Source organism: Urocampus carinirostris, chromosome 4 (genome assembly GCF_059441175.1).
Source record: "Urocampus carinirostris isolate Australia breed hairy pipefish chromosome 4, RoL_Ucar_1.0, whole genome shotgun sequence".
NCBI classification, from domain to species: domain Eukaryota; kingdom Metazoa; phylum Chordata; class Actinopteri; order Syngnathiformes; family Syngnathidae; genus Urocampus; species Urocampus carinirostris.
The window spans coordinates 6949825-6977709 of NC_142352.1; the positions used below are offsets into that span (position 1 = coordinate 6949825).

At 40.7% G+C, this 27885-nt stretch overlaps 1 protein-coding gene across 2 annotated transcripts in view; it reads left to right on the plus strand.

The window, feature by feature from the left end:
• The first annotated feature begins 22311 nt into the window (after positions 1–22311).
• The window catches only part of LOC148366738 (zinc finger protein basonuclin-1-like), a 33390-nt gene continuing 27816 nt past the window's right edge, over positions 22312–27885 (plus strand). For both annotated transcript variants that reach the window (XM_088333139.1, XM_088333138.1), the window contains exon 1: positions 22312–22454. In XM_088333139.1, coding sequence (XP_088189265.1) covers positions 22446–22454 — 9 coding nt within the window. In that variant the 5' untranslated portion in view covers positions 22312–22445. The remainder of the gene's footprint in view (positions 22455–27885) is intronic.

Sequence of the window (27885 nt, forward strand, 5' to 3'; positions counted from 1 at the left end):
GGGCCCGGATGGAGAACGCTCTCGAGCCCGCAGACTTCTTGGCTCTCGGAATCACAAGTAGACCGGCATTTTCCGAGCGCAGACTCCGTGCAGGAACATAGGGGGAAATCAAATCAGAGAGATAAGAGGGTGCAAGCCCATGCAAACATTTATATGTTAATAAGATAACCTTAAAGTCACATCTTAAGTGGACTGGGAGCCAGTGCAAGTTGGCCAATACAGGTGTAATATGCTCAAACTTTTTAGTCTTAGTCAAAAGTCTAGCTGCCGCATTCTGAACCAGCTGCAAACTTTTAATACTAGACATCGGGAGACCAGAAAGCAATACATTACAGTAATCAAGCCGAGAAGTAATAAACGCATGAATTAAAATCTCTGCATCTGATTGGGACAACATTGAACGAATCTTCGCAATATTACGGAGGTGGTAGAAAGCTATTCTAGTAATATTTTTCACATGTAACTGAAACGACAGATTAGGATCAAATATAACACCTAGATTTTTGACCGAGTCACTATGGGTGATATTACATTTGTCTAGGTTCAGGGTAATGTTTGAAAACAAATGACGACAGTGAGCTGGACCAATAATCAACATTTCAGTTTTTTCTCGGTTAAGGCGTAAAAAATTATTTGACATCCATCTTTGAATCTCAGTAAGGCAATCCTCCAGATTTCTAAAACTTAAATGTCCAGTTTTTTCCAGTGGCACATACAGTTGAGTGTCATCTGCATAGCAATGGAAACTAATATTATACTTGCGGATAATGTCACCAAGCGGGATCATATAAATACTAAAAAGAAGGGGGCCAAGTACAGAGCCTTGAGGAACACCACAAGGGACATTAGATTGTTTAGAGGTCATATTGCCATAGTTAACACATTGCATCCTGTCTGACAGGTAGGACCTAAACCACGAGAGTACAGTTCCTGAGATACCAATGCGTTCTAGGCGAATCAATAATATGTTGTGGTCGACCGTATCAAAAGCAGCGCTGAGATCCAGCAGCAGTAACATTGATGAGGCACCAGAATCTATTGTTAAAAGGAGATCATTGGTTACTTTTGCAAGGGCTGTCTCAGTAGAATGATTTGCTCTAAATGCTGACTGGACAGTTTCAAAAAGGTTATTTTCTGACATGAAGTCATTTAGCTGCTGTGCAACGACCTTTTCAAGTAATTTCGCAAGAAATGGCAGATTTGACACTGGCCTATAATTACCTAGGCTTTCTGGGTCAAGGTTAGGTCGCTTAAGCGTGGGTTTAATGACGGCAGACTTGAAGGCTACAGGAACAATACCCGAGGATAGCGATATATTAATAATATTTAAAACTGATGGTCCTAAGATCTCAAACAGATCCTTCACCAGTGAAGCTGGAAACGGATCAAGCAGGCACGTAGTTTGTTTGGCTCTACTGACCATCTGTGTTAGATTATCAAGGGACAATTCATTGAAACTGGAGAATGTTTCTAAACAACCGCTGACACAGTCCATACCTAGCACCTCCACATCTTTGATATAGGAGGAGGAAACAGAGCGTTCTTTTAAAATTTCATTCCTGATTAGTTGAATCTTTTTATTAAAAAATTCCATAATGTCATTAGCAGAATGAGTGCAACCATTTGGGTTAAGTTGTTGTCTGGTAAGTTTCGCCACTGTGTCAAATAAAAATTTTGGATTATTCTTATGTTCAACAATAATCTTAGAGAAATACGAAGCTTTAGCTGAGGCAAGAGCTACTTTATATTTCAGCAAACTGTCACACCAGGCCAGTCGAAAAACCTCCAGCTTAGTAGTGCGCCATTTTCGTTCAATTTTTCTGCAACTTTGTTTGAGTAACCTAGTTTCTTCAGTAAACCAAGGTGTATTCTTCTTGGGTCGGAATTTATACTTTAGGGGCGCCACAGAATCAAGAACATTTACCAAAGCAGTATTGAAGTTGTTTGTAAGTGAGTCAACAGACCCAGTGTACGAAGGGAAGGCTGCAGTTACCGTAGGTAATAATTCTTTTAAGGCTAACACCGTTTTAGGGCGGATATTGCGACTGCTAAAGCCTATATTTTCCTTATCACAGTAAACATTAAACAACACCTCACATTTAACAAAATAGTGATCAGAGATGGCATTAGGATACGGTAACACTGTAACATTTGAGGCTACTACGCCACGGGTCAGGACAAGATCTAGAGTGTTCCCATCTTTATGAGTTGGCACATCAACTATTTGATTGAAACCAAATGTATCCATCAGTGACTTAAATGCAATTGCAAGTGAATTTGATGGGGAGTTTATGTGAACATTAAAATCACCAATAATTACAACATTATCCGCATACGTAACTAAGTCTGTTAACAAATCAGAAAATTCTTCCAAAAAATTTGAGTATGGTCCAGGTGGGCGATACACAACAACTACATAAATTGGTGTTGACATTAAGGACCTCATAACAAGTGCTTCAAACGTTTTAAAACTAGTAGGGGTATTAGAAGTAAATTTCAACCTATTTTCCGATATAAGAGCAACACCTCCACCTTTTTTGCATGGTCGTGCCAAGTGCGCACTCACAAAGTTAGGGGGAGAAGCCTCATTTAACACTACAAACTCATTTGGTTTCAACCAGGTCTCACAAAGGCCAATAAGGTTAAGATTGTGTTCATTAATCAGGTCATTAACAAGTAAAGCTTTGGAGGCTAGTGATCTAATATTAAGAAGGCCAAGCTTCAGCACTGTGGACTGAGCTGAAACCTTTCGCGAGTTTTGCACCTTAGTGGTAACCACCACAGGATTCGACTGCCGGTCCCGGGTCTTGTGCCTTGCATGACGGCAGATGCGGCCCGAATTCCATACCACAGGAATATTGTTGACCGGTGGAGTAGCAGGATGACTATTGGTAGAAAATAATGTTATTTCTTCTCCCTCCTCACCTAACAAGGGAGAAACAGAGGTAAGAGGCACAGAAGAAGATGCTATAGAATAGTATAAATCAGGGTGTATGGTGCAGTCAGTAGAACACTCTAAACTACAAAAACTATGTGAATTGCATGAATCTAGCATAGCGCTAGTTAGCTCTAGCGTTACAGACTCCACACCCATGGTAACAGGTTCACTAATCACCTGTGACCTGGCCAGCACTAGTGTATCCTGTCATGGAAGGCTTAAACAGTAATCTATATTTTTAGAAAGAGTGAGAGCACCTTCCCAGTTAGGGTGAAGGCCGTCTCTCCTCAGCAGGTCAGGTCGGCCCCAGAAAGCAGGCCAGTTATCCACAAACCTAAATCCCTTCTGATTGCAAAAACTTGCCAGCCATCGGTTTAGCGAGACTAGTCTGCTAAACCTCTCATCATTGCCTCTCGCAGGCAGTGGGCCAGAGACAATTACTCGATGCCGACTCATCTTTCTGGCGAGATTACAGGTCCTAGCAATATTTTTCTTTGTAATCTCAGATTGTCTCATTCTAGTATCATTGGAGCCGACGTGAATGACTATATCGGTGTAGCTAGCCCTGTCCTGGTGTCTAGGTTTGCTCGTCAGCTCCCTCAAATTAGCCTCAATGTCGGGTGCTCTGGCCCCAGAAATACACATAACCGTGGCTGGGGTGCTAAGCTTTATGTTACGGGTGATGGAGTCACCTATAACTAGGGTGCGGGAGCCAGTAGACCGGGGTGGAGTGGGACTAGCTAGGGGGCTGAACTTGTTATGCGTCTGAATTGGCTCACCGCGATTAGCATGCCGTTTAGGGCTAATGCTAACCGGACTAGCAGGTTCGCTACAACCCACGCTAGCAGTGGTGTCCGAGGCACCTAACATTTTCCGTTTAAACTGCTCTAGCTCACGGACACGTCCCTCTAGAAGGGCAACCTGCCTACGGACACGGGAGCAACCTTTACAGCAACCCATACTTACTTGTAAGCGTCGGATGCCAAGAGCGTCCTAGCAGCCGTGGGAGGGGATATCCTTCAACAACGATCGGCAGCAGCTTCCGACTGTAAAAACAATTGTGCGCGGCACTTACCTTGCGCCAATCGTCCGAGATACTTACCCGAAACTTTTCAAGATAAAAAGTCTCAATCCAGAATTCTGCTAAAGTAGGAATCTGAAACAATCTCGTAGACGCGACGACGTGAGCAACACAAAATTCCCGCCACTCGAGAGAGAAAGAGACAAAGAGCAAAAAAGGGAGAGAAAAGAGAGATGAAGAAATAAGAGAAAGAGGGAGGGGAAAGGAAAGAGGGCGGGACAAAGAAAGAAAAAGAGAGAGAGGGAGAGAGCGTGAGAAACAAAAGATCAGAAGTCGTGAAAGAGGGGGAAAAGAAAGGGAGAGGAAGAAAGAAATCCAATGAGAAATAGAAAGACAAACGGAGAGAAAAGAGAAAAGAAAGCGCAAAGGGTAGGAAGAGAGAAAGAGAAAAGAGAGAAAAGGAAAAAAGGAAGTTAGAGCAAAAGAGGTTAAAAGACACAGAGAGAGAAAGAGACAAAGAGCAAAAAAGGAAGAGAAAAGAGAGATAAAGAAATAAGAGAAAGAGGGAGGGGAAAGGAAAGAGGGCGGGACAAAGAAAGAAAAAGAGAGAGAGGGAGAGAGCGTGAGAAACAAGGATCAAAAGTCGTGAGAGAGGGGGGAAAGAAAGGGAGAGGAAGAAAGAAATCCAAAGAGAAATAGAAAGACAGAAGGAGAGAAAAGAGAAAAGAAAGCGCAAAGGGTATGAAGAGAGAAAGAGAAAAGAAAAGAGAAGAGGTTAAAAGACACAGAGAGAGAAAGAGACAAAGAGCAACAAAGGAAGAGAAAAAGAGAGACACAGAGAGAGAAAGAGACAGAGAGTGGGAGAAAAGGGGTAGAAAAGAGAAAGAGAGAAAGAGAGAGAGAGAGAGAGAAATAAATACAAGTACAGTGTCTTTGTTGGAGGCATCTGGCTTTGGCAACATCAAATTGACATATTTCAACCTGCAGCTTGTTTTTCTCTTGCGCTTCTCCGAGTGTTGTCTCGTGGGCCGGATTCGATCCCTTAGCGGGCCTGATCTGGCCCGCGGGTTTCCTGTTTGACACCCGTGAACTACAGCATGCAATTGCTCTGAGGCGAGTGTTGTAAAGGGAAATTGACATACAGCGGGGGATAGAAACTTTTGCTAATTAGCTCCCTACCCCTTGAACTCACCCAAAGAACCATAAAATAACAAAATAGTAAATATTTAGTACTGCATATGTGTGACTATCATAAATATACATGTGAAGAAAAAACAAATTGATTTACCTGGTACGGTGGAGTAGCGGAGGGATGCAGAAGGGGGAGATTCAAATGAAAAACTGTGTAGCTCTTTGAGACTTTTTGTGATAAAGGCCTATACAAATCAATATGACTTGACATTTGTTTTCATTGTCATTGATATCATTGTTGTGAAACATCGTATGCAACGAGATTGGACATGGCACTCCTGGGCGATACATGTAATAAGGATTTTAAAGACAGGATCAGGACCCAAACGCGTGACGTTCTCACACAAGCCTTTTATTTTACGGGAAATGGGAGTCATCATACCTGTCGCGCTCTTAAACACTTTTGTATTTTCCCCTACAAAATACAAAAAAAATCTTACACCATATTTTTTTTTCAAACGTGTTTATCGATGTAGTTTAACATGTTATATTGTATGCGTGTTTCGTTATATCCTATATATTGTTCATTAACATTTTGTTGTAAGATTCTGAGTTGCTCGACGTGAATGAGCTTTATTATCAAAAAGTTCAAAAATGAAGTCGCTTGGACGTTCACTGTAGAACACAGGTGTCAAACAGGCGGCCCGCGGGCCGGATCAGGCCCGCTAAGGGATTGAATCCGGCCCGCGAGACAACGCTGAAGGAAGCGCAAGAGAAAAACGAGCTGCAGTGGGAAATATGTCCACTTGATTTCGCCAAAGCCAGGCGCTTCTCACAGTGACACTGTACTGTATTTCTTTCTTTCTTTTTCTCTCTTTCTCCCCTTCTCTCTCTCTCTTCCTCCATTTTTCTCTCACTTTCTATCCCTCTCTCTTTTTCTTTCTTTGTTCCTTTTTGTCTCGTTCTCTATTTGTGTCTTTTTACCTTCTTTTGCTCTCTCTTCCATTTTTCCTTTTCTTTGTATTTTCTCTCTCTCCCCTTCTCTCTTTCATTCCTTTCCTCTTTCTCTCTATTTCTGTTTGGTTTTCTTTTTCTCTCTCTTTCTTTCTCCCTCTCTCACTATTTGTCTTTTTATCTCTTTTGTTTCTCACATTCTCTCTCTCTTACTCTCTTTTATCTCTCTTTCTTTCTCTCTTGCTTTGTCCCACCCTGTCTCTTTTTCTCTCCCTCTTTCTCTCTTTTTCTTTCTCCTCAATCTACTAGATTTCTTTGTTTCTTTCTTTCTCTCCACTGTTCCTTTTCATGCCTTTTTTCTTTCTTTCTTTCGTTCTTTCTTTGTTTCTTTCTTTCTCTCCACCTTTCTTTTTCATTCTTCATTTTTTCTTTCTTTTGTTATTTTATTCTTTCTTTCCCCCATCTTTCCTTTTCATTCTTCTTTTATTCTTTTTTACTTTCTTTCCATCCATCTCTCCATTTCATTCTTCCATCCTCATTAGTCCGGCCCCCGACAGAATGTTTGTTCTATCGTGTGGCCCCCGAGTTCAAATGAGTTTGACAGAAGGAAAAAATACATGCAAATAGAATGAAGTAGAATAATACATTTGAGTAAAGTTAGTAGAGTATGTCGAGAACCGGCTTCTTCGGCTCGGCTCACTAAAAGGAACCGGCTCTTTCGGGTCCTAAACGGCTCTTCGGGTTGTTTTTGCTTCTTTAATCCCAACATGACCAAATATTGAGTACAATTATGCACAAAATGACTTAAAGGAAGGGAGGAATAGAACAAAAAAGAAAAAAATACCAAAATGGAAAAAGTAGTGAAAAGCTGAGAAAAAAAGAAACAAAAGGAAGAGAAAAAAAGATGGAAAAATTTAGAAAAAAAAGCCAGAAAAAAAGAAAAGAAAGAAATGTAGGAAAAAGTAAATAGAGAACAAAAAGAAAAAAGTAACAGCTCGGGAAAAATAAACACAATGAGACTTTTTTTAAAGGAATTAAAAAAAAGTAGAAAAAAAACACGGAAAAAAGAAGAAAAAGTTTGTGTTGCATTCAAATAATTTCCAATGATATCAAGTGAATCTTGTTGCCGACATTGTACTTCCTCTAAAACATGTGATTAAGTAGAGTTCTGTATCTTACAACCGACAAAATAAGCCTCCAAAAATGTGAATATTATGCGACAAAATATATCAGTAAAAAAAAAGAAATGGATATCTTGTGAAAGAATTGTAAGAACAAACGACGTTTGTAGGCCTGCAACCTTGGCAATCGTACATGAGTCAATTCATTCAAAAGAGAAAAATCATTTTGCATTGCCGGAAACTCAGCAAAATGTATCTTGATGTCAAGTTTTGGACATGTTTGATAATGAATTATCTTGCCACACTTGGGATTGCTGTTGCTCACTGTTGTTTCAAGCGCTGCCCACCGACTTTGTGTGAATGCTCAGACCCGTAAGGAAAATGACAGGGAACATTGGTCCTGACAGACCTGGAAGAAGTGCCAAGAACTGCGAGATGTGGACGGTGCTGCTCAGGTCCCTCCACGACCGTCCCGTCCAACAGTGTCTCTATTGTGAGGAAGCATATGCTTCTAGTCAAGGGTGAAGAATACCAGAAGTCTTTCAAGCATGGTCCAGCTGTCAGCCTCCAGCCCAACATCTACTCCCAACCCAACAGAGCAGATCCCACCCAGTCAACCAGTCAGCGTGAAGAAGACATGTCAAGGCACGGCGAGTCACAGATAATTGAAGTGTAAAGAAGCCGGAGGGGACCGGGTCCAGACACTCGATACGAGAGATCATCGTGCACACGTGCGCACCCAAGCCGAATGCTCGCACGCATACACACATTTTTTGGGTTGTTGTTTTTGTGTGTTTTTATCAATCGCAGGGAGACTTTTGACAGGGACTGTTGGGAGTTAATGTGATTGTCAAAAGCAGACGTCATTGGATCAGTTTTTCAAGAAACCCTAGGCATAAAGTCAAGTCATTTTTATTTGTATAGCCCTTAATCACAATTAGTCTCTAAGGGCTTCACAAGTTATTACATATAAGAAGACTAGGTTACTCGTATGAAGTATAAAGGTTAATGAATATTTTTAACGACTTGCCAGTTCGACCCGCTTCCAGGTTCACTTATTAAAGGTCTTTTTGGCGTCCTTGCACCTTCAGTTCTAAATATTATAAACATATCACTCTCCTCAGGTGTAGTTCCAGCAGTTTTTAAGTCCGCCGCTATTAAACCAACACTGAAACGACCCAACCTTGATCCAGAAAGCTTATGTAATTATAGACCTGTGTCAAACCTACCGTTTCTTTCTAAAGTACTTGAAAAAGTAGTGGCACAGCAGCTGAATGATTTCATGTCCGAGAACAATCTTTTTGAATCAATGCAATCTGGATTCAGGGCTAACCACTCTACTGAGACAGCTCTGATTAAGGTAACCAATGATCTCCTACGGGCAATGGACTATGGCGCTTCATCACTTTTGCTGCTGCTGGACCTTAGCGCTGCTTTTGACACAGTGGACCATAATATCTTACTTGATTGATTGATTGATTATTGCTCCAGCGAAGGGGTCCCGTCCCTGTGCGTTGAGCCGACCAGATGAACCAGGTTTTTCCAATGCTGGCGGTCTTGTGCCAGCTGTTCTGCATCCTCTACAGCAACTCCGTGTTGTTGGAGGTCGCCCGCAACGACGTCGAGCCATCGAGTGCGGGGTTTCCCTCGTGGTCGTCTCCAGCCTGCGGCCTTTGGGTCAAACTGGAGAATGGCTCGTGTCGGATGGTCTGGTGGTAGACAAAGGACATGGCCAAACCAGCGGGTGCGGCGTTGTGCGACCAAGGAAGATGCTCTGGGCTGGCACGTGCGGGCTCTGAGCTCTTTATTGGAGACTCGCTGGGGCCACCTGATGTTCTCAATGGTTCTGAGAGCCCTGCTATCAAAACCGTCGATTCTTGTGGCCAGGGAGTCGTTCAGGGGCCATGTTTCTGAGCCATAAAGCACGATAGTGAGTACGGCGAGGTTGTAAATGCGGAGCTTCGTCTTGCGGGCGATGGTCTGGTGCCGCCAGAGTGGTTTCCAGAGAGACTGCAGAGCAGATGCTGCCAGGGCTCTTTTGCGGAGAATCTCTGGTTTTAGGTCCCCATTGTCTGTCACCATGGACCCCAGATACACAAATCTCTTGACAGGCTCTACAATGTCGCTACCAATTTGGATGGGAGGTGGATCTGGTCCATCACCGACATACATGAACTTGGTTTTCATATCTTACTTGAACGGTTGGAAAAATGGATTGGTCTCTCAGGAAACGTCCTCTTATGGTTCAGATCCTACCTCTCAGATAGGACGCACTGTGTTAAATATGGTGAAATGACATCTGAGCCCTTTAGCATTACCTGTGGTGTTCCGCAGGGTTCAGTACTTGGTCCCCTTTTCAGCATTTACATGCCTCCATTAGGTGATATTATTGGCAAGTATAATATCAGTTTCCATTGCTACGCAGATGACAGAACCGCTTTCTTCCATATTCGTAACATTGCTCAAATTCGTCCTATACTTTCTCAGTCGGATGCGGAAATTATAATTCACGCGTTTGTTACCTCCCGTCTCGATTACTGTAATGCACTACTCTCCGGTCTTCCGATGACCAGACTCCAGAGTCTTCAGCTGGTACAAAATGCCGCAGCGAGGCTTTTAACTAGGACAAAAAAGTACGATCACATCACCCCGATTTTGGCTAACCTGCATTGGCTCCCTGTTAGCCTTAGATGTGATTTCAAGGTTCTCTTATTAGTATACAAAATCATACATGGATTTTCCCCCGCATATCTTTCAGATCTAATGTTCCGGCCCGGAGCCTTCGCTCTGAAAACGCTGGTCTACAAGTAATGCCAAGAGCCAAGAAGAAATCCACAGGTTCGAGAGCATTCTCTTTTCGGGCACCGGTGCTGTGGAATGCTCTTCCCCCTGAGATCCAATCTGCAACCTCAGTGGAAATGTTAAAATCTAAGCTTAAAACTCACCTCTACTCTATAGCATATGAATAACCTAAACTGATCATGTGTAATAACCTGTGAAGCCTTTAGAGACTAATTGTGATTAAGGGCTATACAAATAAAAATGACTTGACTTGACTATTGTTTCCTTAATTCCTTGTTTTTTTTTTTATATTGTGTTTGGAATTAAATATTAAAATGTATGTCATCTACCCCGAAAAAATAGTTTTTGGTCCTATTTTTGACATAGATAAGACGCACCGGATTATAAGGCGCTACAATGGAAACGTCGACAAAACAGTCAGATAGTTCAGTCCAACTTATTACCCCCTTAACATTCCGAAAGCTTGCAAAGACGCAAATACGTGTCGAGAACACGTGCGGATGCGGTGTCCGTAAGATGTCACTCAAATGCATCGTTCCATCATTCGGAAGGTTAAAGTCTTGGGATTCAAGAAATGCCAACCATTCCTTAGTTTCTAGTTTCTTTTTCGCTCGCAACTTTACTGTGCATATGACAATAAACACTTGGAATTGAGTTGAATTTAAAAATAGACACTCCATTCCATCCATTATCTGCACCGCTTATCACAGAAACATCGAGTTCAGTCTGAAACAAGATACAGGGAAAATATATATAGCCGGAGTAGCTCACCGAAGTCGTTGTGTTCAATAATAATGTACAGCAATGGTCCTCTTATATCCATGAGTTTAGTAAATCCAGGAGAAAAAAAGGTTTACAAATACAGAATAGTAAAAAAATGCTTTCTGTATGCCGTCAACCACGTGCTATACGCATTCATCTTTTTCGGCCAATCGCAGGCTTTGTTTTGCCGCTTCAGCCTATGCCAGCCTGTAAATGATAAAAAGGATCCGCCCTTTGACCTCCGAATAACTTTAGCCAATAGTGATCGATTCAAATGATGATTGACACATTGGTTAGGAAATAAAACGCCGGTAAATAAATCCCAGCATACACCGCGGACTACTTGGCGTTCGGGGGGAAAATCTAGTCGGCGGCTGCAAGTTAGTTGGAAGACTTTGCGACTTAATATTGATCCATATATAAGGCGCACTGTATTATAAGGCGCATGGTCAGCTTTTGAAAAAAAATAAGGCTTTTAGGTGCGCCTTATAGTGCGGAAAATACGGTACATTTTTGGGATCCTAATTACGCTCTTACATGTATTTCTCTCCAAGCCTAGACAGGTAGATGACATTTGAAATCCATCTCAGAGAAGAGAAGAACAAATTTTACGTATCGGGTCAGTGCTTTAAGATGTTCCGAGTGACGGTTTCCTCCCACGAGGTCGAACGGCCGAGCATTTCACGGGTACGGCGCAACGAGCCCGGCTAGTTTCATCTGTCATAACGAAGAATTAGCGAGGATTGAGCAGCCCCAGCAGATGCAGGATGAAACCCTGAGGCCCCGCAGCAAAACCAGCAATGCAAGTTCTAGTTCAGGGAACTGGAAAGAGGTGACAAAACACATCAGGTAATGGCTTTTTGGAGAAAGACCAAACATTCCTGACATACATTTAGGATTCCGATTCGTGTTTTTCAACCGCTCGTGGTCGTTTCGAGTGTCGGGATGGCAGAATGCGGTTTTAGTACGCGAATTATCGTCGAGAATGATTAAAGGAGATCTCAGATGGTAGCCAGGGGGTGGGCAAAATACGGCTCGCGGGTTACTTTAAAGATGGTAAAATATAGTGACAATCAAAGTTCCCTGTCATTTTCCTCACGGGTCTGAGCGTTTACACAAAGTCGGTGAGCAACGCTTGAAACAACAGTGAGCAACGGCAATCCCAAGTGTGGCAACTAAGTCATTATCAAACATGTCCAAAACTTGACATCACGTTATATTTTGCTGATTTTCCGGCAATGCAAAATTATTTTTGACTCATGGACTATTGCAAAGGTTGTACGGCCTACAAACGTCGTTTGTTTTTACAATTCGTTCACAAGATATCCATTTCTTTTATTCCTGATATATTTTGTCGCATAATATTAACATTTTTGGGGGCTTATTTAGTCGATTGCAGGATACACAACTGTATTTAATCACATTTTTTAGTGGAAGGACAATGTTGGCAACAAGATTGACTTGGTGTCATTGGAAATGATTTGAATGCAACTGGACTTTTTCGTCTTTTTCTTCGTTTTTTTTCTTTTTTTTTTAATTCCTTGAAAAGTCTCATCGTGTTTATTTTTTCCTAGCTGTTACTTTTCCTTTTTTCTTTTCGTTCTCTATTCACGTTTCTTTCTTTTCTTTTTTTCTGTCTTTTTTCAGAATTTTTCCTTCTTTTTTCTCTTCCCTTTCTTTATTTTTTTAAACAGCTTTTCACTACTTTTTCCCATTTTGGTATTTTTTTTCTTTTTTGTTCTACTCCCCCCTTCCTTTAAGTCATTTTGTGCACAATTTTACATAATATTTGGTCATAAAGGGATAAAAGAAGCAAAAACAACATGAAGAGCCGTTTAGGACCCGAAAGAGCCGGTTCTCTTTAGTGAGCCGAGCCGAAGAAGCCGGTTCTCGAAAAACTCTACTGACTTTGATTAACTTAGTTCTACTTCGACATTGACTTCAAAATACCCCATTTAGAAAACAACGTCAGGGGAACCCGTGTATTTTTACCTTCATGCACTGTAATTTTGACTCAATTCGCTTCTTAATTAGCAATTTCGAGCCCTGATTTTTGTGAGCCGGCTAGATTTTCTTGTGCGCGGAAAAGCTCTGGGTAGTGCGCAATTGCGCACACACGCAGTTTAGAGGGGACATTGGTGAGAATACATACAATAATAAATAAAGTACTACTTATTAAAAACTGTTTTTTTCCTTTATCCCTCTGTGTATTACTGCAATACTAAATAAACATTCGGGCACCTAGTATATTATTTTGCTTTCTTTCTGGAAAAAAATACTATAGAAAATACAACAAAAATACTTCTACAGTAATTCTATCAGAAATACTGCAATATTATTACAAAACCAAATATCTGATATAGTGCCTGAAACAGGGACCTACTACATGTCAAGACCAGAACGGAAATAGAACCCACTCGCGTAACGTTTTTCATAGTTTTATTGGGAAGGTGGGAAAGAAGTGCACACACGATCCGGGGATTGCTGGTCGCAGGGAGCAGGTCGCTCTGAAGGGGAGCGATGGCGGTGTCGGGAGCGGATAAACAGGTCAGTAGCCGGGATAGGAGAGCAAAAACGTGGTCGGGGTCGGAAACAAGTCGAAAACCAGGAGAGAAGAGTGGTCGAGATCAAAAACGGATCGTTATTCGGGACAGAGAACAGACGTGGTCAAGATCAAAACAGGTCGTAATTTGGGACGGGAGAGCAGACATGGTCGAGATCGTAGCGGAAACGAACAGGAGCAAAAAACGGGATAGGCGAAAAAGGGCTTGCCGTGTAAAAACAGAGATTCGAAGACAGGAAGCCAATTTGTCAACAAGCTGCAGCTGGCGCCACATGGGCGGGACCAATTGGGCGCCATGACAACCGTGACACTATATTATTTCACTTTCATTTTAAAAAGAAAAAAAATGCAATAGAAAACAACAAAAATAATAGTACATGAATACTATAGTACAAAAATAATACTAAAGAAATGTTACCACAAAATTACTCCAAAACTATAGTATATTACAAAAAGAAATACTACAAAAAAACCTACAATGGTAATACTTCAAAATTCTCCGACTGAAATATTAAAAAAATACCAAGACAGTAATAGGACAACACAAAAAAACTACTACAGAAATATTTCAACAGAAATAGTAAGATAAATACTACACAGAAGCACTACAACAGAAATACCAAAACAACACAACTAGAGTAATACTACAAAAATAGGTCAGATTATCAAGACCGAAACAGGAAACAGAACCCACTCGCGTAAAGTTACTCACAGTTTTATTGGGGAGAAGGGAAAGGAGCGCACACACGATCCAGAGATCGCTGGTCGCGGGGAGTAGGTTGCTCAGACGCTGAAGTGGGACTTCCGTGGCTAGCGATGGCGGTGTCAGGAACGGAAAAAATTCGAGAGCCAGGAGAGGAGTAGACGTCTTCGAGATCAAAAAACGGATCAGGCGAAAAAGGGCTTGCCGTGTAAAAACGGAGATTCGCAGACGGACCGACAAAAGGGGACTGACAGAACGGAGTTTAAATACTGACAGGGAGCCAATCTGTCAACAAGCAGCAGCTGGCGCCCACGGACGGGGCCAATTGGGCGCCATGGCAACCGTGACAGATCCTGGCGCCACATGGCGGGGCCCATGTGGGCGCCATGGCAACCGTGACACAGATCTACTACAAAGATTTTACTATGCAAAACCACACAAAAACAGATATACTACAAAAATACTACATGGGAATACTACACAAATACTACTACAGAAATATTATGACAAAAACACTGCAAAAATACTACTGCCGGTATATTCAGACAGAAATACTATACTAAATACTAAATTTATCTTGAAAAAAAATCGAGGTGGAGGATTTAATTATTCAATGACCATGAATAAAAATGGGGCGGCTCAGGAGGTAGAGCGCTCGTCTTGGGATCAAGGGATCCCAGTTCGAATCCCGGCTCCTCCGTGTTACATGTCGAAGTGTCCTTGGGTAAGACACTGAACCCCTACTTCCCCCAATAAGCAGGTTAGCGCCTTACATGGCTGCAAGGCCGCTATTGGGAAATGTGGAGCGCATTGTAAAGCGCTTTGGCAAGTCTTGACTTGAAAAGCGCTATAGAAATGCAAATAATTTCATTCCATTTCATTTCAAGCAAAAAGTATCGGCATCGGATTGGTATCAATTGATACTAGCATGTATTTACTTGGATTGATACTACAAAATCCCAGTATCCCACGACCCCTACGGCAAACAAGAAGGATATGTATGCATTCACATTCAGTCACATGCTGTACCGCTTATCCTTATTAGGGTCGCGGGGGGGCTGGAGCCCATCCCAGCCATCTCCGGGCAGTGGGCAGGGGCAGTGGTTAGGGGCAGTGGTTAGCGCATGTGCGGCACAGTTCATGTCTTGGGAACCTCCTGCGTGGGTTCAAATCCAGCTCCAGACTTCCTGTGCGGAGTTTGTATGTTCTCCCCGTGCTTGCGTGGGTTTCCTCCGGGCACTCCGGTTTCCTCCCACATTCCAAAAACATGCATTTCAGGTGAATTGGCCGGTCCAAATTGTCCCTAGGTGCCAATGAGCGAGTGAGTTGTCTGTCCCTGTGTGCCCTGCGATTGGCTGGCAACCAGTTCGGGGTGTCCCCTGCCCACTGCCCGATGATTGCTGGGATGGGCTCCAGCACCCCCGCAACCCTACTGAGGATAAGCGGTGCAGCCGATGAGAGGAGAGATGAGACATGGACGCTGGTTATTAGATCCGACAGAGAGCGCTAAGCCACGCCCACTATAGATACAGAATCCACGTATCACACAGGGAGCAAATAGAGCGGCCAATGAACAGGGAGCGACTCTTTTGCCGCTATTCCTGATAGCATAGCAGTATCATTTCTTCTTTATTATGCAAATTATCTTCAGATTTTATAAACAGAGTTGTATTCATGGCATCAAGGTGTCCAAAGACGCTAATAACCTTGTAAGAGTAGATGTAAAATGTTGAATCCCCGTACAAACTATACATAGAAATAGATTCAGATTTGTGAGAGATAATGGTAGATTTTCCTTGTTTTCCTGGTTTTAGATCAGGGGATGTTGTAATTGTGACCTGTACATCCCTCTGAGACATTGACCTTCAGTTTTTTCTTCTTCTTCGTCTTATTTCGCCAAAGCAAAACGCCTGCGACCCACCAAAAACAGGTCCGCGACCTGCTTTTGAGTCCGACCCATCGGTTGAGGAACACTTAAAGAATACGCGTGAAGACGGGAAAGCCACCTGGACTCCATCAGTCTCATTGAAGGTAAACGGCTGTGACATTCTTCTGGGCACACTGGTCTACAAGAATCAAAGATCATTATGACAAACGAGTGACCTAGGGGGACCTGAGGGCCCCCAAAAAAGGACCCTCTGGAATCTCTCAGCAGGGAGACAGTGGACATATTTACCACCGGTCAGAATCCCTTCCTAACACCATATGAGAACATAGTGTCCTGAGAGGGACACTGAGGATGATCAAGATGTTCGATCCTTAAGGAATTCTTGTTTAGAATCCAAACTTTATCAGCGGGGTTAGGGCAGACAGAGAGACGAAAGCCTGCGGGAAGCGGAGAGGAGGTGGGCTCGCTATCTATGTGAATACGAGGTGGTGTAACCCTGGGCACTAGACATCTATCTAGACATCTATCTAGACATCTATCTAGACATCTATCTGGACATCTATCTGGACATCTATCTGGACATCTATCTGGACTTCTCTCTATCTAGACATCTATCTAGACATCTATCTATCTATCTGGACATCTATCTAGACATCTATCTAGACATCTATCTATCTATCTATTTATCTATTTGGACATCTATCTGGACATCTGTCTGGACATCTATCTGGACATCTATCTGGACATCTGTCTGGACATCTATCTGGACATCTATCTGGACATCTATCTGGACTTCTCTCTATCTAGACATCTATCTAGACATCTATCTATCTATATATTTATCTATTTGGACATCTATCTGGACATCCATCTGGACATCTATCTGGACTTCTCTCCATCTAGACATCTATCTAGACATCTATCTATCTATCTATCTATCTATCTGGACATCTATCTGGACATCCATCTGGACATCTATCTGGACATCTATCTGGACTTCTCTCTATCTAGACATCTGTCTAGACATCTATCTATCTATCTATCTGGACATTTATCTAGACATCTATCTAGACATCTATCTAAACATCTATCTATCTAGACATTTATATATATGGACATCTATCTGGACATCTAGCTATCTGGACATCCAGCTAGACATTTATCTAGACATCTATCCAGACATCTATCTATCTATCTATCTATCTATCTATCTATCTATCTATCTATCTATCTATCTATCTATCTGTCTGTCTGTCTGTCTATCTGTCTATCTATCTATCTATCTATCTATCTATCTATCTATCTATCTATCTATCTATCTATCTATCTATCTATCTATCTGTCTGTCTGTCTGTCTGTCTGTCTGTCTGTCTGTCTGTCTGTCTGTCTGTCTGTCTGTCTGTCTATCTATCTATCTATCTATCTATCTATCTATCTATCTATCTATCTATCGAAACCTAGTTAGATGGGTGATGTGGATAGAGCGAGCGTGCATTAAGTGTATGCTCATATTTAAAAAAGAGGCCTTTTGTACCAAGGGGGGAAAAACAATTGAAGAGAGCACTTTCTGCATGAAGTATGATATTTCTCGCTCGTGTAGGAGGTGCGGGGCTTTTGTAGGCATTGGTGAAAGTAGATATACCGAATGAGTGCTCTTCAACTGTTAACAGAGGAGCGAAGGTTATTTTGTGCTTAATTTGGGAACATTTTCTCTCCACGTATGTGGTAAAGTGTGACCACGGATAGATTTGAGGGATTCTAATAGCAGGGGTCTAGGTTGCAGGTGAGGATGGGCCAAATGGAGTTTTCTGCAAAAAAAAAAAAGGCCGATAAAAACATTCCACTGTTCTTAAATATATATATTTTTAATTCTATACAAATGTAGTGTACAAATAAATACATTTATTATTCATTTACTACAGTGTTATAGCTAAAATTGGAATTATATTTCTCTTACTTATATAGGGTTTCCTAAAGTTGAGTAAAATGTTTTCTTTGCTTTAAAGAGTTTTATTACCGTGTGAACCACTCAACCATTTGCCTGAGAAGAGAAGCTGCTGCATTGTCCTGTTTATTTTTCTCCGGTCTGTTTAACGTTTCTTGTTTTACGATGGTGTCCACTTGCTATGTTTCTCTCCCCCATCAACCCGTTGCAGTTCTGGTCGGATGAGAATCAGGCTGAGAACTGAATCCATCTGCTGATGAGAAATATTTAATGTCTCTTATTGTGTGTTTTATTCAGAGATGTAAGGTAATAGACCTAACAAATTTAATATAACCTCAGCCTACGCTAGGCAAGCTCTTTGACCCTGACTCTCTCCTGTTCTGATTCCCGTCTGTTTCCTGGCTCTGACCCCTTTTCTGATCTCGACTACGATTTTGCTCCCCCGTCCTGGCTACTGATCTGTTTTTTTCCGCTCTCGACACCGCCACGGAAATACCACTTCTGCGTCTGAGCAACCTGCTCCCCGCAACCAGTGATCTACAGACGGTGTGTACTATCCTTTCCCTTCTTCCCAGTAAAACCGAGAGAAACGCAAGCAAGTGGGTCCTGTCTACGTTCTGGTCTTGACACTACATACGTTTTGAGATCATTATGCCAGGAAATGGATGAAAAACCATGTTCAGTTATTCTGAAGGTTGGCTACACTCACTTTAAGGTGAATTCTTTTAACCGTTTTTGATAGTTACTTTAATCAAGCCACACACACTCTTGGATTTATAGACTTTTCTTTTACTAATCATCTACTGAAGAAGCTTGAATAGAAGAAAAATTAATACCATAATAACCGAACTATAGAGCGCACCTGAATATAAGCCGCACCAACCACTTTTTAAAGTGATTTGCCACTTTTTTACTTAAGCTCCGTGCGCACGCATTACAGCTTGTGACACAATTACACGTATAACCCAGACCAGGCTATAAGTTCAATGATCGTATTCAAATAAATAGTAGACAGTCTTAAAACCACAATCGGCATCATGAATGGAAAATGATACCCGTAATTAACGTATGATGCAGACTTGTAAAGTCCGGGTCCCGTTGAAAATAATCCAAGGAAACAAAATGTATATTTCCAAAGTTAAGGGTGGGAAAAATATACCTCCATTATTTTCCGCTGCGACAACAGACAGATCTACCGGTAACTCAGCTTTACCCCACTTCCCATCAGCCCGCGTTTGCTCTGCCCCTTCTTTTTGATTCGCTCGTAGGACACATAACAGAATAAATCTCTAAAATAAATACATTACAAAAATATACAGTTGCAAATACATATTATACATGGTTACTCATATTTACAAGGAAAGACAGTACACCGGGAGAGTTTTCAAAGCTTTAATAATAATAATAAAACTTTAATCCCAAACCGTGCCTTTGAAAGGTACTAACACGCTAGTTAGGATCACGCTCGCAATGCATCGAACGTGTCTGTCAAAAGAAAGCATCCCGTAATTGTGAAATTCACGGTAGATCGTCCTCTACTTCCTCCTCATAACTATCGCCATCAAGGGCGTTTTCCTCAATAACGGAACGTACCTTTCCTTTACGGACGATGTATGCATAAACTTGGAGGCTGCAGTCTCTCGCTTCTCCTCTCGGCCCACGTCTTTCCGCAAGATGGTGTGTCAGCTCCTCACATGGGCGTGCGAATGAAGCCCCCTGGGCTCCACCATCTCAGAGAAGAGCGCCGCGATGACCAACCGAATCAACGGAGAGCGTTTCTCCAAACAATGCCTGCCGTCCTCCGTCCGAGTCCTGTTATCAACAGAACTAGACAAAATATTCTGCATTCGGAACAGCGTGACCTGTTATTGAACTTGATGACTATTTTTGCACCAAATGTATAATTGCACAAACCCTTACGATACCAAACGGTATGTAACATCCTACGTGCCGACATTTCTTGTGTAAATATTTTGTAAATCATAACTATAACCTTAACCTCCTTGTCTTATAACCTTATCTTCTCTGTTCCTTTATCTTCTTGGCTTTTTTACCTCACTGTGATGTGTGAAACTGGAGTGTCACGCCCAATTTCGTTGTCACAATATGTTAACCCATTTTGTAACAATGACAATAAAGGTATATTCTATTCTATTCTATTCTGTCCTCTTTGTTTTATAACCTTATCTTCTCTGTTCCTTATCTTCTTGGTTTCTTTACCTCACTGTGATTGTGTGAAACTGGAGTGTCATGTCCAATTTTGTTGTCACGATATGTTAACCCATTTTGTAACAATGACAATAAAGGTATATTCTTTTCTATTCCATTCTATCCTCTTTGTTTTATAACCTTATCTTCTCTGTTCCTTCATCTTCTTGGTTTCTCTTATCCTCACTGTGAATGTGTGAAACTGGAGTGTCACGCCCAATTTCGTTGTCACAATATGTTAACCCATTTTGTAACAATAACAATAAAGTTATATTCTATTCTATTCTATTCTAACTTAAGTCTACTCGGTGAAAATCTTCATTGCACTTCATAAGTGTAACTTGTATTCCATCGTATAAAATCCTTTATAGTCAAATGTATAAAATCCTTCAGGTTCTATATGTGTCCTTTGAAATGTCAGTCCTACCCTCAGCTCGCAGTCAATTTTTTTGATTCGGTTCTCCGTCCATTTGCTAACCCTGTTCTATGGGTTTTTTTTTTGTTAAAGGGCTCAAAATTTTGACGTGAAAAACCTAATGTTTTCCAAGCCTCCCATCCGTTTGTTCGCAGATCCTTTCGACCATTCCTCGTACCCGCAGGGAGCTAAATGACAAACATGTAGGTCGGCAGCGTGACCTGTTCTACTCGGAGTTGGTGTTCTGCGTTTTTTAACGTCATTCCCGCATTCTGTCCCCAGGGGGGGACAAATACACGGCCGTCGGAACCAGGAAGCGGCAAACCGACAAGCGACGCGGGCCGAATCCTGGCCAGGTCTGAGGCCGTGTTTGCTATGCAAGCCTCAGGTAGGGAATAAATACAACGCCGCTTAGCTCCGCTCGGCCGAATAATCGCGGAGGACTTTCCGACCTTGCGTTCAAAGTTTTGACGAGGTGTTCCCGATCGGACCTTTTCCCGTTGTTCTTTAATCGTGAGTGTCGTGATTACGAAAAGCGCAACTGCCGTATACCGCGTTCGATAGTTGAATTGAGGTAGGTACCGATCCGATAACGATATAGTGGTCTTAAGCGCCCAAAATGTTGAAAATTTTGAAAAAAAAACAAAAGGGGTCAGAAAGTCAAAAATGTCAAAAAAATACGTATGGAGGGGTAGTATGTCGAAAAGTGTTGGAAAAAAAACTTAATTAGGGTTAAGGGTTTAGAATTAGGGTATTAGGGTTAGGGTTTAGGGTTAGGGTTTAGGGTTAGGGTTTAGGGTTAGTGTTTATGGTTTAGGGTTAGTGTTAGGGTTTAGGGTTAGGGTTAGGGTTTAGTGTTTAGGGTTAGGGGTTAGGGGTTAGGGTTGGGGTTGGGGTTGGGGTTGGGTTTAGGGTTTAGGGGTCAGGGGTCAGGGGTTAGGGATTAGGGATTAGGGATTAGGGATTAGGGTTAGGGTTTAGGGGTTTAGAGGTTTAGGGTTAGGGTTGCGGTTTAGGGTTTAGGGTTAGGTTTAGGGTTTAGGGTTAGGGCTTAGGGATAGTGTTTATGGTTTAGGGTTTTGGGTTTAGGGTTTAGGTTTAGGGTTTAGTGTTTAGTGTTTATGGTTAGGGTTAGGGTTAGGGTTAGGGTTAAGGGTTAGGGGTTAGGGGTTAGGGGTTTGGGTTTAGGGTTAGGGTTTAGGGTTAGTGTTTATGGTTTAGGGTTAGGGGTTAGGGTTTAGGTTTAATGTTTATGGTTTAGGGTTAGTGTTAGGGTTTAGGGTTAGGGTTTAGTGTTTAGGGTTAGGGGTTAGAGGTTAGAAGTTAGGGTTTAGGGGTTAGGGTTTAGGGTTAGGGTTAGGGTTAGGGTTAGGGGTTAGGGTTTAGTGTTAGGGTTTAGGGGTTTAGGGTTAGGGTTGCGGTTTAGGGTTTTTGGTTAGGGTTAGGCCTTAGGGATAGTGTTTATGGTTTAGGGTTAGGGTTTAGGGTTTAGGGTTAGGGTTTAGGTTTAGAGTTTAGTGTTTAGGGTTAGGGTTTAGGGTTTAGGGTTATTTACTAAAATCCATGTTCTATAAACGTTTTGTTCTATGTGCTATAACGTTTTTTTATCTTCTGTTCTAATCACGTGGCCATTATAGTTAGTTCCATGCGCTTTATATACGAACATTATTATTCTTAAACGGGAAGACAGTACCGATATTAAATCAGTAGTATCCACCTGATCCAAGGACTCGCTCGGTATCGCTAATATCGACACTTGGATCGCTCCGCCCACCCCCGGAGGACGTAGAGGTGTATTTAAGTGAGCGTTTCGGCTTCTGAGTGCGATGTACGCCTGTGTGGGTGAGGGAGAGCGGGAGAGGGACGAAACTGCTCATTTTGCCTGAGTACTCGTGCAAGCACTAGTAGGTAGTTTTTTTCTGGCTTTAGTTTGTAGGGATTGATAGGTCATGGCAAACTACCTGGAACCTTAGGAAACTTCAGACTGAACGGCGATGGCTGAGGTAAGAGGAACATTTTCACTGATTCAACTTTCCACACCGCATGAAGAGTTTAAAGTCATATGAAATTGGGTGAAATATTTTTTTTTACACTTTAGACGCATTTTAAACTCTAGAATTATTTTGCAATAGACATCAAATATGCAATGTAAAGGTGTAAAATGTAAAAAAAAACAGCTTTTCTCTCAATTTATTTGTATTTCAAACACTCATAAGGGAGTATTGTTGGAATTCATTGAGTGAGATTTATTACTTATCAAAATAAGCAACATTTTCTTAGAAAGACTTATTGCTTAATATTTGGGAGAAAGAGAGAAAAAAAATAAAGGAAGAAAAAATGAAGAAAAGTGTCCCGTTAATCAGTATATCGCCAATAATAATGTTAAATGTACTATTACAACATTTTTTTCTATATTTTTCGACACTTTAACTCCATTTGGGAGAAAGAGAGAAAAAAAGGACAAAGAAAGAAAAAAAGAAGAAAAAAATGAAAAAAGAAGAAAAGTTTTGGAGTTTCCCTTTAATCAGTATATCGCCAATAATAATGTTAAATTATGCACAAAATGAATTCATAATTAAAGAAATGTACTATTACAACATTTTTTCCATTTTTTTTTCACTATGTACGACACTTTTAACTCAATTTGGGAGAAAAGATGTCAAATGTAATTGTATTTCAAACACTCATAAGGGAGTATTGTTGGATTTGATTAAGTGAGATTTATTACTTATCAAAATAAGCAAAATTTTCTTATAAAGACTTATTGCTTAATATTTGGGAGAAAGAGAGAAAAGAAGAATAAAGGAAGAAAAAAAGCAAAAGTTTTTGAGTGTCCTTTTAATCAGTATATCGCCAATAACAATGTTAAATTATGCACAAAATGAATTCATAATTAAAGAAATGTACTATTAAAACATTTTTTTTTTCTATTTTTTCAAACTGTACTACACTTTTAACTCCATTTGGGAGAAAGAGAGAAAAAAAGAACAAAGAAAGAAAAAAGAAAGAAATAAAAGAAGAAAAAAAGAAGGGAAAAAAAGAAGAAAAGTTCTGGAGTTTCCCTTTAATCAGTATATTGCCAATAAAAATGTCAAATGATGCACAAAATGAATCCATCATTAAAGAAAAGTCTCACTATACTATTTCCTAATTACATTTTTCACTGCACTGAACCTTTAACTCCATTTGGGAGAAAGAGAGAAAAAAAGCGTGAAAAAAAGAAGAAAATTATTGTTTTTGAGTGTCAGTATATTGCCAATATAAATGTCCAATTATGCACAAAATGAATTCATAATTAAAGAAAAGTCTTATTATACTCTCCTTTTATAATTTCTTCACTCTGCACTGAAATTATATCTTTAGATTTATGGTAAACTCAATTGAAACAGAGAGAATCTAAAAAAAAATGAATTATTTGGATCAAAATATTAAATAAAAATAAAAGAAAACCCTAATAGATGTTATTAACAAATAAACACATTTAATTTTAAATTATTATGGCCACAATAAAATTGTTGTTTGAAAATATTGAGGACAGCTTATAAACAGTATTGAGCATGTTATTTCAAAAAAGTAATTAGTTATACGTTTCCTCACCTCCCCCCTCATTAGCTACACCGCTTATCCTCAGTAGGGTCACGGGGGTGCTGGAGCCCATCCCAGCAATCATCGGGCAGTGGGCAGGGGACACCCTGAACTGGTTGCCATATCCTCAGTAGGGTCGCGGGGGTGCTGGAGCCCATCCCAGCAATCATCGGGCAGTGGGCAGGGGACACCTTGAACTGCTTGCCAGCCAATCGCAGGGCACACAGGGACAGACAACTCACTCGCACATTCACACCTAGGGACAATTTGGACCGGCCAATCCACCTGAAATGCATGTTTTTGGAATGAGGGAGGAAACCGGAGTGCCCGGAGGAAACCCACGCAAACACGGGGAGAACATACAAACTCCGCACAGGAAGTCTGGAGCTGGATTTGAACCCACGCAGGAGGTTCCCAAGACATGAACTGTGCCGCACATGCGCTAACCACTGCGCCGCCGTGCTGCTCTGTAATTAGTTATAATTATTCACAAATTTTCCCCCAAAATTAGTAACTAATAAAAGTAACTAGTTACCAGGGAAAGTAACTATTTCTATTACTTTACAAAGAAGTTGCATGTCAAAAAATGTGAAATTTTCTGAGCAGTATTCGAGTCAGTTGAATGGAGAAGAACAGAGAGTTGTAATTTAAAATATTGAAAAACATATTTATCCTAAAATCGAAGCGCAACAAATATAAACAGTAAACAATAAAATAAAAACAATCAGCAGTAAACAATATAAAGTCAGTTTAATAAATCTAACTCTAATGCGGTGATTTTCGACCACTGTGCCGCGACACACTAATGTGCCGTGAGAAATGATCCGATGTCACTTTTTAAAATGTTATAAAACATTTACGAATCATTTTCTGCAAATATGATGTCATTGTTAAGTGTCTGTGCTGTAAAAAATGGGGGTATTATAAATTATATTGGAATTAAACATACTCTTCAGTGTTATTTTATAACATTTTTGGTTAGTGGTGTGCCGCAAAAAAATTTTCCAATGTAAAAAAATATGCCCTGGCTCAAAAAAGGTTGAAAAATAATGCTCTAATGGTCCGTTATCAAGATGGGAATTCCGACAAAAAAACTAAATAGGAATAAAATGACTCAATTTTGTGCAGGCTTGGGGAGTAACGGAAATCAAAGAGATCAAAGCCAGCAGAGAAAGCTTACCACGTGTTGCGAGTCATCATTTGATTCCTATTTAGTTTCTTTTGTCTTTTATTAGCATATTTGGTATCGGAGTCATCCAAAAGTCATTGAAAGTAATCCAGTTAAAGTAACCCTACCCAACCCTGATTTTATGTTAGTTTTGCCGGAGATCAAAGCCAGGAGAGAAAGCTTACCACGCGTTGCGAGTCATCATTTGATTCACATTTAGTTTCTTTTGTCTTTTATTAGCATATTTGGTATTGGAGTCATCCAAAAGTCATTGAAAGTAATCCAGTTAAAGTAACCCTACCCAACCCTGATTTTATGTTAGTTTTGCCGGAGATCAAAGCCAGGAGAGAAAGCTTACCACGTGTTGTGAGTCATCGTTTGATTCCTATTTTGTTTCTTTTGTCTTTTATTAGCATATTTGGTATTGGAGTCATCCAAAAGTCATTGAAAGTAATCCAGTTAAAGTAACCCTACCCAACCCTGATTTTATGTTAGTTTAGCCGGAGATCAAAGCCAGGAGAGAAAGCTTACCACGTGTTGCGAGTCATCATTTGATTCATATTTAGTTTCTTTTGTCTTTTATTAGCATATTTGGTATTGGAGTAATCCAAAAGTCATTGAAAGTAATCCAGTTAAAGTAACCCTACCCAACCCTGATTTTATGTTAGTTTTGCCGGAAATCAAAGAGATCAAAGCCAGGAGAGAAAGCTTACCACGTGTTGTGAGTCATCATTTTATTCCTATTTAGTTTCTTTTGTCTTTTATTAGCATATTTGGTATTGGAGTAATCCAAAAGTAATTGAAAGTAATCAAGTTAAAGTAACCCTACCCAACCCTGAACTTATTCCATATATTCCATATATTGTTGTTTCCTTATATGACCAATTGTTAAGTATTATTACGAATCACTTAAAAAGGGTAAAAAATATGCCGAGTGAACACTTAAACGTTCACAATGGAAAAAAGAGAAAAGATAAATTCAAATAGAGTAGTACCCTGGTCCTCGACCGCCTCAAATCGGTGCCCGACCGAAAATAGTTGAGACAAAATGGCTGAAAATAGTCGATCCGAATGAGATTTGGCGTGAGCTAGCCTAGCGTTAGCGCCACTTCTATCCGGACCGTCAAGGATTGAAGGGGTACGTCATTTTCCAAGTTATTTTTTCCCTAGTTTGCGCTTTCGCGTTGCTTCTGAACACGGGTCCCAAGAACAAAAGCGATAACGGGAAGGATAAGATAATAACAGTGAGGCAAACTATTGGACTGAAAAAGGAAAATCATCGCCAAGATTTTCCAGTGTCCGATCTCGACAATTTCGACTTTTATAAAACATAAAAAAAAAACGATGAAGAAAGCCGATCTGGCGATGGTAGTGACAGCAATTACCGAGCGAAGGCCTCAGAATATCGAGAATGGATGAAAACATCAATAGGAGTAATAACAGTTATGATATAATAATAGTAATGCATTTGAGTGATTGGTGACATCGTACGGACACTGTTTCCGTACATGTCTTGTTTTAGAACGATTTTGATGTTGCTGTGATGAGTTGAGTGAATTCAACTCAATTCCAAGTGTTTATTGTCATATGCACAGTAAAGTTGCGAGCGAAAAAGAAAATAGAAACTAAGGAATGGTTGGCATTTCTTGAATCCCAAGACTTTAACCTTCCGAATGATGGAACGATGCATTTGAGTGACATCTTACGTACACCGCATCCGCACGTGTCTACGACACGTATTTGCTTCTTTGCAAGCTTTGGGAATGTTAAGGGGTTAATAAGTTGGACTGAACCATCTGACTGTTTTGTCCACGTTCCCATTGTAGCGCCTTATAATCCGGTGCGCCTTATCTATGGAAGATATAGGACCAAAAATTATTTTCGGGGGTGCGCCCTATAACCCGGTGCGCCTTATACTGCGGAAAATACGGTACTCCAATACCAAATATGCTAATAAAAGACAAAAGAAACTCAATAGGAATCAAATGATGACTCCCAACACGTGGTAAGCTTTCTCTCCTGGCTTTGATCCAGGGTTGGGTAGGGTTACTTTAACTTGATTACTTTCAATGACTTTTGGATTACTCCAATACCAAATATACTAAATATGCTAATAAAAGACAAAAGAAACTCAATATGAATACAATGATGACTCACAACACGTGGTAAGCTTTCTCTCCTGGCTTTGATCCAGGGTTGGGTAGGGTTACTTTAACTGGATTACTTTCAATTACTTTTGGATGACTCCGATACCAAATATGCTAATAAAAGACAAAAGAAACTAAATATGACTCACAACACGTGGTAAGCTTTCTCTCCTGGCTTTGATCTCTTTGATCTCCGGCAAAACCTACATAAAATCAGGGTTGGGTAGGGTTACTTTAACTTGATTACTTTCAATTACTTTAGGATTACTCCAATACCAAATATGCTAATAAAAGACAAAAGAAACTCAATAGGAATCAAATGATGACTCCCAACACGTGGTAAGCTTTCTCTCCTGGCTTTGATCCAAGGTTGGGTAGGGTTACTTTAACTGGATTACTTTCAATTACTTTAGGATTACTCCAATACCAAATATGCTAATAAAAGACAAAAGAAACTCAATAGGAATAAAATGATGACTCACAACATGTGGTAAGCTTTCTCTCCTGGCTTTGATCCAGGGTTGGGTAGGGTTA